Source organism: Agelaius phoeniceus, chromosome 1 (genome assembly GCF_051311805.1).
Source record: "Agelaius phoeniceus isolate bAgePho1 chromosome 1, bAgePho1.hap1, whole genome shotgun sequence".
Lineage (NCBI taxonomy): Eukaryota > Metazoa > Chordata > Aves > Passeriformes > Icteridae > Agelaius > Agelaius phoeniceus.
In genome coordinates, this window is record NC_135265.1 from 110,482,426 (window position 1) to 110,503,581 (window position 21,156).

Here is a 21,156-nt window from a genome sequence, read left to right on the forward strand (position 1 = left end):
TATTTTTTCCCCCCTCCCCATCTCTCTTAGACAAGCAGGTATGCACATAATATTTAAAATTTTAGCACTCCTATCATTGTAAGTGCTGCCTGAACCACTGAAAATGTGTAATAAGTCTTATTATGGTTACAACAAACAGTTGCTTACAGCCAGGTCAAAGAGCATTGTTCAGTGACTCGCCTGATTTTAAATCCAGTATGTGCTATTTCTACTGCCCTAAATCAGATTTGTGTAGCATTCCTTCTGTATTCTTATCTGGGTTTTGTAGTCATAATTTGAAAACTTCTTATGTGGTCTAATATAGGAGTCTGTCATAGTGGGAGGGTTAACTTTTTTTTCCCTAAGTTTTGATAACTTCACATAAATGACTCCATTCTGAAGGTCCATGGAGGCTGCAAGGTCTTACTGTGACTCCATTTGTAGGTTTGAGGTCAACAGGGTGTAGACTTGGATCTTGATAAATGTAATTTACTTCTCTGATCATTACTTGCCATGGCATTTTAGACTCTGACACTCACATCTCATAGAAGAGGTTTTTTAGAGAGGTTACAGACTCAAAGACCTGTAGACAAATCAACTAGCACTCCCATTTCTCACAGTGGATGGGAAGGGGGAACACACTCTGCTCCCTTTAACACTGCAGCTTTATTTTCACCACTTTAAACATGATCATATAAGAGACAGAACCCCAAGTAAATTAATGGAATTCACACAGAGTCTATACAGTCTGCACTTTTATATGAGTTAATGCTTTTATGTGTACAGTATCCAGGCACACCGGCTTTTACAGCAGCCTCTCCTATTTGTCTGCAGCTCCATTCCAGGAGCAGGCCAATCTTGTGTGTATTGAGGATGGCAATGCAATGCTGGAGGTAGGTGACAAACAGCAGCAAACAGCAGCATTTGAGATGCAACAGGACCAAACAAACTGGAACAGATCCCGCCCCCCTCCCCCCCAAACAGTACTGGGTGTACTACCTACTGCCAAGGGCTGCACATAAGTTTCCCTTTACAGTGCAAGATGAGACTTAAAATAAGCAAAGTTGGTTAAATGAAAGCTGTTTTGAAAGGACAGCAAGAAGCAAATATTCTATTTATAAAAAAAAAAAAAATTGAACCCGGTTTGAGAGAATAGACTCTTTTAACTAACCTCTGTTCTTACTGTGTAAGTTTAAAAAAGCATGTCCATTTTTTGCATGCACAGTATAATACAGTATCTTTCAAAGATGCACTTGAACTGTAAAAAATTAAAATTCATGTTCATTCATTGAAGCATATACAGTGATTAAAGTGGCTTTACTCACATGGTAACATATTAACAAGGAAACTGGCCTCTACACTTAAAGTTTTGGAATCAGCAAGCGGGTCCTTTTTGGGAAGAGAAAGGCTCAATGTTTCACGTGCCTAGGAAAGTTGCTTTCCTTTTCTTTGAGAACTGCCCTCGCAAAAGAAAACACCTCAGTCAGAAAGATGGACAGTATTGCTCCAAAGGTGTTGCAGTGTTGCTTGATATGGTGGGAAGATCTGTGTAACTAAAAAAAACATCTAGTCTGCTAGAGCAAAGTAGCCTAAAACATAGGGGAAAAGATATTTGATTTATGGCTTCCTGGACATCCAAAAAACTTTTTACATGTATGAAGTAAGCTGTAAGAGTGTTGTCCTTAGTTTTGTCTGTGGCTGCCAGTGTTTGCAGATATATCTGGCAAGAGCAAAAGAGACGTCCTTCCCCTTGCACATGGCACCTTTTGACCTCTCTGCAGTTACACAGCTTTGTCTCTTTCCCCTTCTGCTCACATCCATCTTTGACTGTTCCCACAGAACAAATCTCTGCATTTTTCATACTGGCAAGTAGATGCGCTGTTCTTGCACCAGCATTGTCAAGAAAGCAGCAGAATAATAGTTGTACAAAAATATTTCTATGAAGTTGTACAATAGTTGTGCAAAGGTGATCTAAAATGTACTTTTTGAGTGGCAATTTACCCCTGCAAACAGTAGTTTACAAGCAGTTCTAAAAGTTTTCACTGTTGAGATTTCATTTCACAAACACATTTTATCACAAGGAATAAAAAGTTGGAAGGGCCATTGGTTTAATTTCATCTAAAAAGTCTGATTTAAAATGCTCTCCTTCAAATAAATGTGTTTCATAAACTTCAGCTGCCTGATTTCTCTTTACATGTTGTTTATGTGATGGCAAAAACTACGAAGGATTTACAAGGCTTGTGCCATGCTCTGTATTGCTCCACAGTGCACCAGTTGTCAGCTCCAAGGTCACAGCTTTATTAAAGGATCAAGATTTACAATAATGTTAACAAGAGCATGAATGCCTTCACAGACACCTTCCTGTAGTTTACTTCCCTGAAGTCACCTGCACAATTTCTCCCCCTGCCAAAGCTACTAATCAATAAATACTGCGGTCTCCTGAAGAAAGTTCAAGTGGATCTATCATGTTGCTTTAGTAATAAATCTTTGCTTTTGTTTAACACCTGCCTTCAAAAGACATAACCTTTTTTACCTGCAGTAATTAAACTTCCTAACAGCCTTATTTGGTGATTAAAACCTGCTCCCTTTTTAAAGATTGAGAAACTGATACATAAGACCATGAAGTCATACAAGGAGAATAAAAGACTTGGAAACCCATCTCTGCTGGCCTCCCATGTGCTGAGGCTGAAGGCCATGCTGCCTGTACCCCAATGGCAGTTGTGTAGCATCTCAACTGAGGCTTCTGTAATTTTTCCTTTTCCTGTACTGTCACAACCTGTCTAGGTTGCCCCTGAAGGTGTGGTGTCATCCTCACTGATACAAGCATGTACAAGAAGCTTGTGTCAGCAGGCTACTTAGCACTTAAGGTGTAGCTCTGTGTCTTCTTCTGGCTGTCCCTGCAGTGCTGATGAGGTTACTGCCACCAGCTGCTGCTGGTCACCCGCTCTGATTGACTGGTCTGGCTGCCTGCTCCATTCCATGGAAGACAATCAATCACTTTAAACAGTAGGGGGTTTGCCGGCCTATGAACAGCCCAGATAACCCTTATCAGCAGGATGAGAGCAGGATAGCAGTAACCTCCTGAGCTAGCACAGCCATGGGTGTGGCTTAGCAGAGGACAACTTACCACAGCATCTCAAATCCCAAGCATATCTTCCCCTGGGAGATCCCTGCCCAAGGAGTTCTGCCTTTTCCGCCAGATTTTTTCCCAACCTGAAGTATAAGCAGCAAATATCCCAGCCCAGGCAACTTATTTTACTTTGGACCAAAAGCTTTGGAAGTGCTTCCCTTGAGAGTTTCAGAACTCTTGGTACTTAGAGGCATGCAAATTTTTTTTCCATGTGGTCTAATAAGAAGGTATTCAGGTAGTGATTGGCTTTTGTTGCGCTGTCTCTGTTCTTCCTTAGGAAGATACTAACATTAATAGCTAATAGTCATTGTGACAGATACTGAACAAGAACATCCTTCACAGAATCACAGGATGGTTCATCTCTCTCATCCTCAACTAAAAAGAGACCTCAGCTTCAGCTTCATTCCCTGCAGGTCCCTCTCCCCTCCAAACCAAGAGCCCAATGGTGTCATGGGCATTGCCTCTTGCTGCTGACCACTAGCAGCTATAAGAACCAGCTCTGATGGATGTCTAAAGCATTTAGGTTTTCATTTGGTTTTGAAATGCTGGAGTCTGAAAGCATATGTGAACCACAGCTCTTAATGTTTTGCACTCTGTTTTTCCCGAAAATCTAACCGCAGGCCCGAGAGAGAGGGGGATCTCCCCACCCAGAGATCTCCTCTGAACATCTGACTATGGTACAGACAGCTGCAGTCAAGTACACAGGGGAATCAAGATGAAGGATCCATTTTCTCTCAGTCCTGGCACTGGAATAGGTTGCCCGGAGGAGTTGTGGAAGTGTTCAAGTCCAGGTTTGGATGGAGCTCTGAGTAACCTGGACTAGTGAAAGGTGTCCCTGCTCAGAGCAGAGCAGATGGAACTAGATTATCTTTGAAGTCCCTCCCAACCCAAACTATTTTATAATCTCCGAGCAAAAAAAGACCAGGCCTAGTCTGAATCTTAGATTTATTATGTTTACAACCTTCACAAATTAATATTGTTGATATAGTATCTTCAAATCTGTTTCTCCAAAGTCTTCTCTGCCTGGAGAAGTCTGTTGGCATCAATATAGAGCAGATATTCTTTCAAGTTCTTATTCTGAAAAACACAGTCATACCACTGAATTAAGGTTGTTTTTTTATTTTAGAAATTTTTTTTGGTTTTTTTTTTTTTCTTGTTCAGGATCATTCAGAAGGCCTGCCCCAACTCTCAGTAATGCCACTAAAACTACTCCTTAAAATCACCGCTAGTGCCGGTCACAGAATTCCAGCATCAGTTGAGTTGGAGAAGACCTCTGAGATCATCAAATCCAATCTATGACCGAACACCACCAAATCAGCTATAGCACAGTACTAAGTGCCACATCTTTTCTTAAACATCTCCAGGAATGCTGTTGCCATCACCTCCCTGGGAGGCCCATTCCGGTATTTAATCACCCTGAAGAAATTCCTCCTGATGTCCAACCTAAACCTCCTCTGGCACAGCTTGAGGCTAATTCCTCTTGTCACGTCACTCGTTAATCGGGACAAGAGGCCGATCCCCACCTGGCTACACCCTCCTTTCAGATGGAGAGCGATAAGGAGCATCCTTTTCTCCAGGATCAACAACCCCAGCTCCCTCAGCCGCTCCTCACTGGTGCTCCAGACCCCTCACCAGCTTTGCTGCCCTTCTCTGGACTCGCTCCAGCACCCCAGTGTCCTTCCTAGATAAGGCCCCAGAACTGAACACAGATTCGAGGTGCGGCCTGACGGGTGCCGAGTACAGGGGACCGGACGATTCCATCCAGAAACACCCCGAAGGCTGAGCGCTGCCACCATGCAGGCTGCCGAGCGCCGCTGCTGCGCGGAAGGGCTGCGGGGCGGGCGCAGCGCGGGGGCGGGGCGGAGCGGAGCGGAGCGGGGAAGCCTCACGGACAGGGCGGAGCGGGGGCCGTGTCGTAGCGGCCCCGCCGGGCCGGGAGGCGATCGCCATGGAAACGCCGGCCCCGCCCCTGCCCCCCCGGGTGCCGCCGGGAGCGCGGCCGGAGCTGCCGGGTCCCTCCTCCCCGGGCAGCGCCAGGTAGAGCGCGGGGCGGGGGCCGCCGGGGCCGGGCGGGCGGAGCCGCGAGGGGCGGCGGGCGGAGCGCAGGCCGGGCTCGTTCCGCTGCCCCGCCGCAGCTCGGCCCGGATCCCACCCGGCGCCGGTGCCCCCAGCCATCCGCTCTCGGACCCCCGGCAGCGCCTCCCGGGAGCGAAGCGGGGCCGGGCTCTCCTCGGCCCGCCAGGGCGGGGCTTGTTCGTCGTCCCCGATCCTGGCGGAGAGGCCCGTACGTGTTGCCATGGCCGAGGGGGCCGCGGCGGCCCCGGCGTGCTTCAACGAGGATGATTTTTACTGCCCGGTGTGCCAGGAGGTGTTCAAAACGCCCGTGAGGACCGCCAACTGCCAGCACGTGTGGGTATCCCGACCCCCCGCCCCTTCCCAAGCCTTTTCCTCGATTCCTCCTGCTCTCCGCCTTGTGCTCCTCGGCTCCCCCCGCTCCCGGCGCACGGACCCTCGGCCTGGAGACGCTGGCGGTGAGGATGCGAGCCCGGTGCTGCTCCAGCCTCCCCTCGCCTCTTTCTTTTGTAGCCGACGAGGACCGGTGGCTTAGGAGGAGCCCCCCCACCTCCCCGGGTGCCTGCTCGGCGGTGGGGGAGTTGTGCTGTGCTGTCTGAGCTGACTCGCGGTTTTTAACTTCATGGTTTTCCCCGTTCCTTTTCGAACAAGGACGGTAGTGTGAGTTGTTCTCTCTTTTCAGTTCATCTATTCAGCATTTTTTTTTCCAGAGGGACGTTTGATTACAACGTGCTACTTTGTAGAAAAGCAAAATAGCTTTGGCAGCTGGTGCGTAAGGAAGGAGGGCTGCAAAAGCTGGTGACCTGAGGTCTCTGGAAACGCGTGCTGAATGAAGCTTTGCAGTGGTTTTTGGCTCCGCTTAAGGACAATAAACAGGAGTTACGCTGATAAGATTGTCTAAAATCACGTGCTTGCTGCACCATTTAATATCTCATTAGTGATCAATCTGGTATGCAGCTCGGTAATGCCAGTCAATAAATAAGAAGAGTTTTATCTAGAGTGCATTGCCAAGCTCCCCTGATTTCCATATACTTCATCGTAAGCACCATTGTTTCTTTTAAATGTCAAACTTGTATTTGGTAAACTATTACTCTGATACTTCTCTTTTTTTTTTTCCTGACAATCGTCCAGCTCTCTTCAAGGACAAAGTATCCAACTCTGTATATTTTGCTAACCTGTGTTTGTGGTAACTTTTCAATTTAGGTTTTGCAGGAAGTGCTTCTTGACAGCTATAAGGGAAAGTGGAACACATTGTCCTCTCTGCCGGGGGAGCGTGACTAAAAAAGAAAGAACGTATCCCAAAAGGGCTCTAGATGTTGAAAACAGTATGAAGAAAGCTTCTGGGGGCTGTAGATGCTGTGAGAAGCAGGTAGAGTAAAACTTTAAAAAAAGTTGAATAAATTGTTTGTGGTTTTGTCCAGACACGCCTTTACTATGTGTCATTCTCATCTTGGAGCTGAAGAGCCTATAGCAATTTGAACTTAGCTTTGTGTGGCTTGTGCAAATACTGGGCATGCAGTGCCTGCTAGCTGTAGCCAACAGGTGTAAACTGAAAGAGCATCTTGACTTGTCAATAAAGGCATTTTAAGTGGAGTGCCAATTTTTCCCTGAAAAGATGGAAAAAATGGATATAGCTATAAAACTGGCAAAAGGAAAGTTAAGGAGCTGAACATGAAAATTGCAGATATATGGAAAACCTCAGAAACTCTCAGTATGGAAATGCAACTGCTTTGAGCTGCTATGAAATTTAATTTAAAACTGAAATATGTGAGTTGATTAGTTGCAGTGCCCACATGATCAATCATATGTAATTTCCTCCTTCCCCATCAGTCCTTTTACATTCCTTTCATTTCCTTTCTAAAGGAATCATTATTTTTGGAACGCTGGGTGAAATCTTGACCCTCACTGAAACCAAAAGTTATGTCTCTTTTGATATAAACAGATGCAGGATTGCTGCCATACTTTTTGTTTATAACAAAATGCATCAAGTCTAGGTAGTCTTTATGTTGGTTTCATTTCACTTGGGACTTCTGCCAATGTGAAGATCAGCACTAATGGAACCCTCAGCTGCTTGCATTGTTCCACATGATTCATTGGGGTGAAAAGTGGGGAAAAAGAAACTGATAGCAAGTTGGTAAACTGGACAGAAGAACCAAACAGAATAATTTTAATGGAATTTAGGCACAGGCATGTGAGATACGATCTTGTTCAGCCTCTAGACCTGTGAGCACCTTCTGGCAGTGCTGTTGGACCTGAAATTCAGGGGCATGTCCAACACAGCTGTCTTCTGGCAAATGTAAGCAACTCATTCTCTTAATTTGAATTAAAGGTCAATAGGCAGCCTTAAGTTGGTGATCATTCACCTATTTGTTTCCCTCCCCTGCCAATGAGTAAACGAACACACCTAATGCAAAAAGAAAATGTTCCTTGCATGAAGTAACAGGAGGCCAGAGAAGACTGAAGGAGCAGTGGTGCTTATGCCATCCTCAGAGCCACTCTCTGTTCTAGCTCATCACCTATTGATCCTTGATCTGGGAGGTGTAGTTCCATTGACTTTGTTTCAGTTAAATGGTGTTTTCTTGCATCTTTTATCCCTGAGAGAGCTCTCAGATGTCCAGCAGTTTGAGTGGCAATGCTCTCCAGTCTCACAGAGTGACACTGGCTCTGAGGAGAGAGGAAGTGGAGATGTCCTGTTGGTGAAGAAAGTGTTCATGCTCAGAAGGGAGACACAAGTTCTGGTTTCTGCTGCACATGAGGTCTAAATAATTCCTGCATGTATTGTTTTCTGTTGGCAGAATTATCTCTTCCTTCTATCTACCCCTGGATTGTTCAGTATGATTTCAGTAATTTGGGATTTTATTTTCAGGTTAGATTTTCATGGATGAGACAGCATTATAAAACGTGTAAGAAGTATCAGGATGAATATGGTGTTTCTTCAATTATGCCAAACTTACAGATTTCCCAAGACGCAACAGGGAACAGGTAATCAGGGTGTTCTATGTGTAACAGTGCAGCTTCTTTCCCCACCCCCTCCCCACATTGAGAGTGTTTTTTTCCAGGGCATTTCTTCTTTTTGCATTAATTATTATCCATATTTTATGCTTCAGAATAGGAGTTTTTCCAGGTCTTTTTCTCTACTCTTAGCAGACAGAAGAAAACTTTTCTGCATGATGGCTTTGAAATGTCTTCTAGAGACTCTCCTGAAAAGTATTTAATATTTGTAGTTTGCTTTCCTTGCCTTGACAGCATTTGAGCAGTTTACTTTGTAACATATTTAATAATATTTACCTCTGGAGAACTTCCTGTCTATTTTTATTCCCCCTCCCCTTTCCTAAGTTTGTTTAAGTGGGTATCCTGTTTCAAAACATTGCTCTGTGCAAGCTTTTGCTTTCTGATTGAATTTATTTTGAACAGATTTCTTAGGAAAAATATAAGGAATTCCAGTGTGTTACCCACCATAAAATCAAATGACACTTGCCATTTGTTTTCAGGCAGTAAAGCTAACCTTTTTTTCATATGTTCTCACTGATGGTAGGGGTTGGGAATTTTTGGTTATTTTTGAAAATCTTTTTATATGTGTATCTTTTTTTTGCCATTGATTTTCTATTTTTAGCAGTCTAAACTTCTCTGTGCTTGGTTTTCAACCCATCAGTCTATTGAAAGTTGAAGCTGTTACTGGAATTAGCTGCAGCAATGTTTCACTGAAGTTATTCTGATATCACTATTTATGCAGTTTGCTACATATAATACCTGTGATTGTAATATCACAGAAGTATAAAAAAATTTACCGTTACTGTATTTGTGACTGTAAATATTCATGTTCTTAGCATGTCTGTACAGTTTCTTCTGGCTTAGCTAGAGGTGCATATACAGTCAAATTTACTTTCTAAAATGTTCTTCTGCTTTACCCTTCCTTTAGGAAAAAAGTTTGTTTTGTGCTCAGCATAGGAAAACTTATCTTGTTGTAGTTGAAAGTTGCAAATTATTTGTGTGAATACATGGCAGTTAAAGGCCTTTTACCCCTTCCTAAGTCAAAAAACTTCGAAATTGTTACCTGTCTCACATTCATATAGTTCATAATGATTTCATAATACTTGGCTGTCACCTGCATTGCCAATCTTGTTGACTAAATGTTTGTTGTATTATATATCATTTTCCTGTGAAGTTGTGTAGCATACCACCAAGCATCACCACGGTAATTAAATTATCCAGAGAGGTCCCAGTTGGTTGGAAATTAGCAAATGTAATGCCCATCTATGAGAAGGGTCAGAAGGGTAATCCAGGGAACTACAGACCTGTCACTGACCTTGGTATATTGGAGAAGGTCATGGAGCAGATCATCCTGAGTGTCATCACATGGCATGTGCAGGGCTACCCAGGAATCAGACCTAGCCAACATGAGTTTACAAAAGTCAGGTGCTGGTTGACCAACCTCATCTCCTTCTGTGACAAAGTGACCTGCATAGTAGATGGGGGAGCGACTGTGGATGCTGTCTAGACTTCAGGAACACATTTGACCCCATCACACCGTAGTCTTCTAGGAAAGCTGGCAGCTTATGGCTTGGACAGGTGTGCTCTGGGTGAAAAAAACTGTCTGCATGGCCAAGCCCAGAGGGAGGTGGTGAATGCAGTTACATCCCGTTGGCCTCTGGTTACCAGTGGTGCTCCCCAGGGTTCAGTTTGGGGCCACTCCTGTTTAATACCTTTATTGATGATTTGGATGAGGGCATTGAGTGCTCCCTCAGTGAGTTTGCAGATGACAGCAAGGTGGGTGGGAGTATTGGTCTGCTGGAGGGCAGGAAGGCTCTGCATGGGGATCTGGACAGGCTGGATCAATGGGCTGAGGCCAATGGTGTGAGGTTCAACAAGGCCAAATGCCAGGTCCTGCACCTGGGTCACAACAACCCCAGGCAGTGCCACAGGCTGGAACCAGTGGCATCCTGGCCTCCATCAGAAATTGTGTGGCCAGCAGGATAAGGGCAGTGATTGTCCCCTGGTACTCAGCACCAGTCAGGCCACGCCTCGGATCCTATGTTCAGTTCTGGGCCCCTGAATCCAGGAAGAACATGGAGGTGCTGGAGTGAGTTCAGAGAAGGGCAATGGAGCACAAGTCCTGTGGTGAGTGGCTGAGGCCAGCTGGGGTTGTTTATCCTGGAGAAAAGGAGGCTCAGGGAAGACTTCATTGCTGCAGTTACCTGAAAGGTGGTTGTAGTGAGGTGAGGGTGAGTTTCTTCTGCCATGTCTTGAAGTGAAAGAATGAGGTGAAATGGCCTCACCATTTAAGTTGCACATGGGGAGGTTCAGATTAGATAGTATAAATTTTTTTTTACTGAAAGTGTGGTCAGGCATTGGGATAAATTGCCCAAGGTGGTGATTGAGTCACTGTCTCTGGAGATGTTCAAGAGGTGTCTGGATGTAGCACTTGGGGATATGATTTAGGGGTGATTATGGTGGTGCTGGGTTGATAGTTGAACAGATAATCTTGGAAGGTTTCTTTCAGCCTTGATGATTCTGTGTTCAGTTCTGGGAATACCTTGATCCAAAGGAAAAGTTGTGAGGGTTAGGACGTGTACCATTGTATGTTGCCTTGACATTCATGGGACTTAATGTATATTCCCCTCCATCTCTGTTACTGTTAAACTTTTAAAATGTTGATAGTTGAGTAAAATAATCTCAAGTTTATTTTTTTTCTTTCATTTAAAGTAGCAGGAGTGATGCTATACCTGATACTGGCGAGATGGCAAATAATCAAATACTTCAAGGAGAAACAAGGTAGGTTGCTCACTTGTCTATAGTTGTTATTAAAATAGATTCTGATAGTTGCAGTGAAAACTTCTGCTAATGCAAAAACCAAAACACAAAAACCCCACACAAAAGCACCAGGAGCTGTATTTATAGAATCCTGTAGTTTCTTGTACACTAGTATCTGTTAGAATTTGGGTATTTTAGTACTTTCCTGAAGGATTTGAAAGGTGTTACAAGAAAGCAAAACCCAGGTGTAGCTGCAGTGGGAACAAAAGAAGCCCAAGTCTCAGAAGAGTGCATTTAGGCATGCTAATTTACAATTAGTAAATTCAAAATTGCAAGGTGGTAGTAGCACTGGGACACCTTTAGATCTGCTAATATGTCAGTGGGGGTGTGGGGGGTTTTTTGTTGCTAATCAAAGCAAGGGAAAACAATGATAGCTTCATTCATATGCTTTCTTAACACTTCTTCTGAAACTTTTTTTTCTGTTTAATGCTCTTGTATTTCTGTTTACAGTGGACACCCAACCTTCAAATGCCCCCTGTGTCAGGAGGCCAATTTTACCAGACAGCGTTTGCTGGATCACTGTAATAATAGACATCTTTATCAGATCGTTCCTGTGGTAAGTAGAGCTGCTTATGTGTCTTTCTTAAGCTACTTTCATTGTAATTATGTGGACAATTTTAACTGTGCAGTCGCTACTCTATATCTGTAACAATCACTGTGGTTTGAGAAAGGCAGACAATACACTTCATGTAGTGCATTTAAATTGAGGAGTGACTTTGATGTGAAAACGTTTCATGTCCAGCCTGCTGATTCTAAGATATTTCTGAGTTAGTTGTCTCACTTATCTTGGTGTGAAACAGGCTCAGTTTTTGAGCCTGATGCTTAACTCTTGTTTATTTGGTAGTTCAGGATTATAGAATCCCATTTGTAACGTAACTAATGTTTCATGTGAAACATACAGTTACTTTAAAAGTAATCCATGGTAACCAAAGGGTCTGAAAAAGAAAAATCTGTTTGGTTTTCTATTATTTTCATCTGTATAGAGTGGTTATTTTTCCTTTTGGCCTAATTGATCATCTCAATTTTATGAAAACCCAAACAGTAAGTAGGATGCAGTAGGCACTTTCTTTTCAAAATTAACTCAGACAGATATGATAGAAATCGACCAAGTTGAAATGTAGTTTTTGAATGTTACACAATTGAGGAAAAGCACACTTAGCAGAATGATTTGATGTTAATGTCTTACTGTATTTTGATAGTGGATGAGTAATAGACTAGTTATTCCAGTAGAACATGTCTTTAATGCATTCTGTATTGCCAATAACTTTTTTTTTTCATTCTGTCTCTTCTTTTCCCCCTCCAAATTCAGATCTGTCCTATTTGTGTATCTCTTCCTTGGGCAGATACTAACCAGGTTACTAGAAATCTTGTTAGCCATCTAAATCTAAGACACCGGTTTGACTATGGAGAATTTGTGGTAAGCTTTTTCTTCTTTGATAATAAATGGTATAAATGGAATAAATGGTAACTTTTTTCCTAAAAATCAAAATGCCAAATAAAAATTTTGTACCTAACATGTGCTCTGGACATGCTATGTTCCTGTTCTTTATGGAACTCAGAAGCAGACCTGTTTGTTTGTTATCAATATGAAGTGCTACTGGGAATAGGTGTTGTCAGTAGTCAAACTGCTCCAAGCTGATGAGTTAAGTCTTTGGCTTAGTGTTCTCAATCTGAACTATTTATTGCTTTTATTCTGTTTATTAGAACAGTTTATTACTGCTGTTTCTGGGGGAAATAAAATAGATGCTACTCTTTTTTATGGACATTATTGACCTTTTAATGCAGAAATTGTGAAGTTATATACTCAGGACTTAATGTGCAGCTTGACTAGCTGGTATTGCTGCTACAGCTGCTCTTCCTGTATGTTGTGAGAGAGACTGAAAAAGAGATGTGTCACTTAATCAGTGTTTAGGTTGCCTCTTTTCAGGCTCTCTTTGAGTAAATGACCTTAAGTAGATGGAGAACTACATAAACAGACGTAGTCAGTAGCTGATTCGTAAATCAAGCCAACCATTTGTGTTCTGCATGTGGGATCAGAGAGCTGGAGAGTTTGTGGCTTTTTCTACAGTTTGACAGTCTTTGGGGTGTGCAACAGGTATAGTATTTGAGTCACAGGCAGCCTCACTGGGTCAGGATGGCAAAGATTATGTATCTTGTCCTTTGAGCTGAGTGAGCTGTGATAAAGGCCTGAAGAGCTAGGGTTTGATAGGGGGGATTGGGCTCTTCACTATGAGTGCATGTATGATGACCTAAAACTGGTGATAGGAATTCTGATTTGGGGAAACTGCCAGAATAGCACTTACAAGATTCATCACTCTGGCATATTAAGAACCTGGAGGATATTCCTGCAAAAAGTAGTAGACTTTTTGTGTTTTGTGTTTGCTTTCCCATTTGAGGCAATGTATTCTCAACAATCTATGATTACTGTTGTCTGGGGATGCCATTTTGTTTTTATTAATGGAAGATGTTGTGGCTGGTTAGAAGCCCTGTTAAAAGGATTGTGTGACACAGTCAGCTTTCCTGAGCTGGCTGTTCTGTAATGCAGTTGAGCCAGGGAGAGAAGATGGGCCCTTCTGCTTAATGAGCCTTGTCCCACTCTAGTGATTCTTCTCCTGTCTCATATGTCTCTCAGTACTTGGTTCAAGAAAAAGATTCTGTGCAATATAAACAATGATCTAGTAGCATAGAGTCTTTGTCTAGGTGCCATTTCCTATGTAATAACATAGCAGATTAATGATTAAACTAATGACTATGCTACATGTTGAGTATTTGTCCATTTTGATGATGTTTTCATTTTGTTTAGAATCTTCAGCTTGATGAAGAAGCCCAATACCAAAATGCAGTTCAAGAATCCTGTCATGTGAACTTTTAAAGTAGAGCCCTCCTCATCTTCGTACTGATTATCTGAAAGAAAAATTACTTTATTCTGTTGGTGATCCAAAGGGTATATTAATAAAAATGTTTTTCAGTACCCACTTTTTGGGCTAAGCTTCTTTTCCCACTCATAAGGACTTCTGATAAATGATTTTGCTGAAACTCAGGCTTGACATCTTGACTGGGTTCTGCCCCTATGGAAGTAGGGACATTTTTGGAACTTCTCACTCTTGTCTTGATTTTCTCTAACTTTTACTACTCTGTTAACTACATGTTCATATGATTAATGTAGGATGTTTTAATTCACCAAAACCTACTTTGAAAGTATCTTTAGAAAGACATGCAGTGATGCTCTGTTGCACTGTTGGGTTTCTTCAAGTTCAGCTGTCTTCTAAGGTATCTTATGAGATGATAATTTATTTTTTTTCTCTTCCTGCCAAGGACAGGCATTTGTCCTGCCGAGGACTAATTTTATTTTGATATTGTGATTTGTTTTTTACTATTGCTATGTGACTGAAAATAACAACAGCTTAAAATATTAAAAAATTCTTTTCTACTGATCAACAATGCAGAGCAGAGCTTTTTTTTCACCTTTCATTGAGAAAGAATGATGCCATTGCCTAGGAATAACTAAATCTATTTTTTCCTCTTTGGGAATAACTAAAATAGGATGCTTGCTTACTAATGTGATGAGGCTATTATCTATACTCCTAAGGAAGATTACATATTTTCTGAGCAATTCAAGATGACATGCAAAAGGTATACTTTATTGGCCTATGCCTGTGACCAGGTCTTGCTGGAGCTTTTTAAGAACTTCTAGTTTTGCATTTGGAATTGAAGTTTTGGTCTGTCCTGTCTTTCATGGAAGGCTGTGTAGCTAAATAACTAAACCGGCTTCACACCTACAAAAACCTTTTATTTTTGTAAAGCCGTTTAAAATTTGTACATCTCCTGCACCCAAAGGCTTCAAAAAACCGTTGAGAAGAAAAGAACTTAATCTAAAATAGTGACCAACATACTTTAAGAGTTCCTGTTCTAGATTTCCACCTTCCCAGCAAGAACCTTGTTAAAATTGGAGAAAATACAAATAATGGAATTTTGCATTTAGATGGAAAATCCATTTGTAAAAACTTTAAGATCCTTTATATTATATTAAAAGGGACAAGGGGAAAGAAGGCTGCACAGCATACATTTTGGTGTTTATTAAATAGAGAGTGTCCTGAACATACACCTGTTAGGACTAACTGCATTCTGTGTTTCCATCACCCATTGTCAAGCTATTGTTATTAATGAGCATTGCATATGTGGTGGAAAACAGTAATTTGTTTTAGTCTAGATGGTGCTTTATGTGTCATAATATCAGTTGTGCTGCCAAAGTACAGTCTGCTTCTTGTGCCCTGCCTCCCTGTTCCTCTCCAAACAGAGGTTTTGATTATTCTTTAAATGCTGAGATATTTCATATTCCAAAACTGGTAAGGTTGAAATGCCTCATTTTACAATGTAATGTGTTTCAGAACTGAAAGTTCTAATTTATTGAGTGTTGGAACTAACCCACTATACATTTTAACTTGCCTTTTCTATTCTAATTTTGAGTGTAAAACGTTACTAAAGGCATTGCTGGCTAAAATTCAGAGAAAGTTGTTTATTTCAGAAATAGCTGTCTCTTTCAAAAACTTTGTTTGAAGCTTATATACTTTTTTATAACTACATTTTTTGCATTTTGTTACTGTCTCACTACAGTATTTTGACAGCAGACCACACTTGGAACTTGTATTCCAATTTCCAGTTTGCCCTCATACACGTCTGTGTATTCTCACTTGTCTGTCATCTCTAGTGCTTGTGTGACCACATTGATTTGGAGTGGTTCACTGAGCCAACAGAAAAAAATGTAGATTTTTACATTTGCTCAGCAAAGCCAACTATTAAATAGTGCCCTTATACAGAAAAGAATGTCAAGGTACCCGATGATGAAGTTTTACCTTTTTAAAATAAAACCACATACTATGGTGATTTATTACTGCATACATTTCCTATGGAGTTTAACAGTTAGATGTAAGTCTAGTGAACTTTTTTAGATTCAACAAAATGTTTATATGATCTGGCAATAAATGCCTACAGCCAATACAGATTCTGAATGCCTCATGGACGCTGGAACTAGTTATTTCTACTACTTGAATATATCTTGGGAATTACGAGTGAGATGACATCTGTTTTAAAACTCTGGGAAACAATGTTTTCTATAGCAATAAATAGTTGTCACTTGATGCATAGTTCTGAGCATTTTAGTAATGTTTAAATGTTGAGAGACTTGAGTACACATTTTAAAGCAACAAGTGTGTATTAATGCAATACAAAAAACCCTTTCAAAATGTTTATCCTCTTTATTTAAAATCTGTATTGGCAGGTGCTGCCTTGCTTAAGATTTTGTACTTTTAATATTAAGAGATTGCATCCAGTACATTCACTAGGTAAACGTTTAATGAAAATTAAATTATTTGAATATGTTGCTGCTGGTCATGATCTTTCTCACTGAAACTCAGACATGCTCAAAAAGCTGTGTATTTGTGATGGGTGATGCCCAAAACATGAAATTTTTACTAGAAGATTGCTTCTTAACAATGTTTTCATGTTCATGTTGCATTATATATAGTTTCAATATGTTATGTTTGAATTGTACCTTCTGGGTTTTTTTCCTATTAAAGTATTTTATTTTCTATTTGTCTTTTTGTTGCATAATAAAGATGATCAGTTCCCTTGGTGCTACTTCTTCCTTTTCAGATGCTTTCTAAAACTTAAATATATGATCAGTGTATGTCTTCACACTTTGAGTTATTCAAACAGTGTGTGTGCTGCTGGAATGATGAGATGTGACTGGTGATGCATCTGTGAGCTGAGACAAGACACCTTAAATCATACCTTGGGTATTTCCAGCAAGCAGAAAAGATTATGGGTTGGCCCAAATCTGGTTTGTGCATATTTTCCTGTTTCCATGTTTGTTTGTTGCTGTTCCATGTAATGTAAATAGAGAAATACCATTCTAAAAGGAGACAGAAAGAGGTATTGGGGTCATGAACGAACCTTGTTATTTAAAGGTTTTCTGAGAAGATTTAATGCTTTTCTGAAGAAAGAATTACCAGTAAATTTGGGCTGCTTACAAGTTTTAACCAGCAAAATGGCAGCTAGATGATTTTTCCTTCTGCCCTTTGTTGTTGTGCTGAAAAAAAATTGTTTTTGCTTGTGCTTCTGCATTCTAAGGACACGCAGATACAGTAATAAAATTGACTTAATGTGTGCATTTAAATGACAGAAATGTAACAAAACTATGTAAATTTCCTTTTTATTAATTTATTCTTTCCCCATATAATCTAATTTTCTGATCTCTAAGTAAACCTCTGTATCTCCTGAATCTCTTAATTAGCCCTTTGTTAGAGATTTCATTTGATTTGATTTTATTACAGCAATTCATATTTCACTACTTAGAGAGAATGCATGTGATGTGTTTAATTTTCATGGGCAGTATCTTGGTTATAGGATACTTGAGCTCTGTAAAACTGCCCTTGGTTCTCTAGCCTAAAGCCAGGGCCTTGTTCCCAGGGAGAGAGGGGGATCTTTGTGCATCCTGGTTATTCTGACAGATAGTTGGGACAGGTAGTTGGGACTAGAAGGCTTTCTATGTTTGGGAAGCATTTCTGGGTCCCTCTCTTTTAGATTTGACTTTTGAGTCTGGTGAGATTTGAATGAGTGTCTGTGACTCTGCTAAAAAAGAGTGAATGGTGTATTCTTTTATATCCTTTGTTTTATGCAGAAACAGACACATGAACTCATGAACACTGTTAGAGGATGGGACAGTGGTAAAGTGCACATTTGTGAAATGACTACTTAACCTGGCATCCTTTAAGGCTGCTTTGTTGCAAGACAGAAGAGCCACAAGAATGTCTGATGGAGGCATCTTCAGGTTTCTTTTAGAATTGGAGAAACAAGCAATAAAAGGGCACAAAAACTACATAGTCTGTTCTCCATGCAGTGTACATTTGCTCCAGAAATCATGTTCTTTTGTTTCCTGTTGTGGCTGGTGTCTGTAATGAGGCATTTCAATAATGTTAAAACTTATACTTCCCAGGGAATTGCAGACTTACTAGGGTCAAAGCATGGGTTTTTGGTTTGTTTTTTTGTTTTTTTTTGTTTTTTTTTTGTTTGTTTGGTTTTTTTTTCTCATGAGTAGAGTAGGTCTGTACTGTTTCTTATATTTCTCTAGCTTTAGGTCTGCTTTGGGAAGGACCAGTTTTCACCTCTTAATTTTCCAGCTCTAACCAGCCTTATTTTATCTGTTACATTTTTGTGGACATGATCAGGAAAGAGCTAAAAAAAAGAATTTTACAGTTATTGCCTCACCACAACTTACATTATTGTTAGGAAATTGAGGGCAAGGAGGGAGGGAGGAGCCATCACTGCCGAATGCATTCTGTGAAGTAGCATTTAATTATATTTCAAATCTGTGCCTTAAAGTACTCTGTATATATTTAGAGGCATTCCTCAGTTCTGTGAAGCTGTGGGTTATTTCCCAGGGCTTAGAGACAGAATACTGTTTTTATGAAATTGCTTAATCTTACGAGGATGTGTAGTCACTGAGAAAACTGCTTCTCACTATTACTTTACATTCTTTTCCTACTGTTGTGTTTCTGTCACTCATTTTTTCACTGAATGGCTTGGGTTAGAATGAACCTTAAAGATAATCTCATTCCAACCCCCTGCCAAAAGCAGGGACACCTTCCACTGGACCAGGTTGCTCAAAGCCCCGTCCAGCCTGGCCTTGAACACTTCCAGAGCTGGGGCACCCACAGCTTTTTTAGGTAACCTCTTCCAGTGTCTCACCACCTGGTTTCCTCTATGTGCATTTCCCTACAGCAGTTCTCATAAATATACACTACCCATTTCCCTCCCACTCCCTTTTCTCTCTTCTAAAGTAGTCATCAATTAAATTGCTATGATTATATTACTTGGCTACTAATTATTGTTTCATATTCTGTATGTTTTATAAACTCCTCTAGCTGTGCCCTTAATATGGGGCTGGTGTGGGCCACAGGGGTAAATACAGTAACTAAGAAGCTTAGTACCAATAATTTATGGAGTTCTCCAGGCATGTTTACTTCTATGGCTGGAGGAGTTTATGTTTCTCAGAATGTGTTTGCACTTGGGAAGAATGGGAAAGTCTTAGCAGATAGATTTTGTTGCGTTTGAACACATTTTAAGGCGTTTCCTTTGTTGATTTCTGTAGGGGGAGTATCTGGTTTAGGATTGGAGAGATTAGGATCAGGTTGAAAATCAAAACCTTTTCACAAAGCCCAGTTCTTTGATGGTAATAGCACCCTTTTTTGCCCAGAAATCCTTGTGTTAGGTTCTCTGGTTTTGCCGGTATGGACTGAAGAGTGTGGGATGTTTTTTTCCGAGGGTAACTGCTGTGGCCCTACTGCCATAGAAGGTGAGATTCATGTGCCACCTTAGTTGTGAGACTGATCAAACTTGAGTAGTTTGTTTTTTATTTTTTTTTTTTTTTTTTTTTGTCTTTCATAATTCAAACCACCAGAGGGCACTGAGTATTTTTGGGTACTCTCTAAATAAGTATTTAAGGGTGATAATTCAATAAGTAGTTGTACTCCAAAACACTATTAGATAGGGAATTTCTCTCCTGATGCTTCATAAAATGCAATTAATTTTTTATGGCTTTTGGTGGGGGGGGGGGGGGGGGTTAAGAGACTGGCTGGGGTCATTCCATTCTACAGAAAGAATACTTTCAACTTACTTTAAAACCTTAAAATTATAGGTTTACGTATGTTGTTTTATCATGTGTGGCAAGTACGCAGCGTTGCCCCCTGGCCTCCAGTCTGGGAAGAATGGAGCGCTCCCCTGTTCACCAGCGAGCATTAAATGTGACACGTTCTCGCAAGACCCCTCCTTGCCCAAGGGCGTTCTGCAGAGTCCTCTCGAGCCCGGGCGCTGTAGTGCAGGCAGGAGGCACACGGGGGCAGCTGGGGACTGATGCATTCTGTGACAGTGACAGTGACAAGGGGCTAGTGCTCAGTCCTGACTTCTGCCTTTGTGAGGCTGCACACTTATCATCGCCCTCGCTGATCCCATCGCCGCGCTGCTGTGAGGTCTGCCGGGTGCCCCGTCCAGGTGTGCTGCCTTATCCCTTCTTAGCGCTCCCAATAGTCTGGGGCTGGGACAGCCCTCTGGTACGAAGGGAGGAATTGTAGCAGCTAAGGCTTATGTTGCCTCATGTGAGAAAGAATGAAGTGTCCCTGCAGCGTGTTTCTGCAGTGGCACGACAGTGGCCAGCCCCTTGAGTGGCTGCTGAGCAGCGACAGTTCGTTTCACACGGTGATCTGATTCATATTTAGCGTGAAATGTGTTTGTGTAAAAACATGTCAGACATGATTCAGCACCCTGGGAGAGGGAGGAAGGTGTAATCCTGTAGTTATTGAATAGTTTTTTAATTTATGAAATACTGTTTTCTTACACATACAAAAAATGATGGTTTAAGTAGGTCTAAAGTGGCAGCGGGCAGGAAGGTGTGCAATGTTATACCCAAGTTTCTGCCATTTGCTTTTTAATTTACCTGTAGCTAAGCAGTGGGAGGAAGCTGAAGGTCTGCTTCATTTTCTTGATAAACTCTTAATGAAAGCAAACCTGCCTTGTTTGCTCCTCTGCAAGCAGTTGGAACACTTGTATTTGATATCTGGTGTAATTTTCACTTTTTTTCATTACATCCCACATGAAAATTGCTAGGTTTGTAAACACTGGAGCTTCCTAACTTGAAATATTTAGGTGTTGAACTTGTAGCATTCTGGATTTGATCAAGGGTCTGTTATCTTGCAGGTTTATCTGACAACTCTTATCTTCATTGCTGCTTTTTGCCTCATCAGCCAAGGAGATAACACTGCCATAGTATCTCTGTTTGGGAGGTTAACCTAAGAAGTGAACCCAATTTGTGCAAGATAACGCAGGAAGCTTGAGACAGGGCAAGGGACAATCCACTATCTTAGAGTAATAGACCATCTAAGCATCCTCCTGTTCTTTTCACATTTGAACTATAAGCACTGCTGTGAGTGGGACATGTGTTCTGCAAACCAGCACTTTTCATGTTATGTAATGAATCCATATCACTTGAAGCTGACACTGAAACTTGCCATCAGACAGGTATCCACCCAAATGTCAACGAGCAGTCGTGAATCACCATTGTTTGCTGAGCAGTATACAGATGGCAAAATTACCAAAGCATGTCTGCTGCC

The 21,156-nt window shown here is 41.4% G+C and overlaps 2 protein-coding genes across 4 annotated transcripts in view; both read left to right on the forward strand.

Moving 5' to 3' along the window:
- The first annotated feature begins 4,958 nt into the window (after positions 1–4,958).
- Positions 4,959–16,630, forward strand: RNF138 (ring finger protein 138). Of its 3 annotated transcripts, XM_077185178.1 has the most exons (8): positions 4,960–5,518; positions 5,696–5,842; positions 6,386–6,551; positions 8,049–8,164; positions 10,886–10,954; positions 11,444–11,549; positions 12,303–12,410; positions 13,797–16,630. In XM_077185178.1, the coding sequence occupies exons 2-8, from the start codon at positions 5,805–5,807 to the stop codon at positions 13,863–13,865; spliced, it is 672 nt and encodes a 223-aa protein (XP_077041293.1). In that variant the 5' UTR covers positions 4,960–5,518; positions 5,696–5,804; the 3' UTR covers positions 13,866–16,630. The 3 variants fall into 3 exon arrangements, with proteins under 3 accessions (XP_054491011.1, XP_077041293.1, XP_054491003.1); XM_054635036.2 differs by lacking the exon at positions 5,696–5,842 and having other exon boundaries at positions 4,959–5,518; positions 10,889–10,954; XM_054635028.2 differs by lacking the exon at positions 5,696–5,842 and having other exon boundaries at positions 4,961–5,518.
- Positions 16,631–19,758: 3,128 nt separating this feature from the next.
- The window catches only part of MEP1B (meprin A subunit beta), a 35,686-nt gene continuing 34,288 nt past the window's right edge, over positions 19,759–21,156 (forward strand). Inside the window, exon 1 of the mRNA XM_077192036.1 lies at positions 19,759–20,100. Coding sequence (XP_077048151.1) covers positions 19,759–20,100 — 342 coding nt within the window. The remainder of the gene's footprint in view (positions 20,101–21,156) is intronic.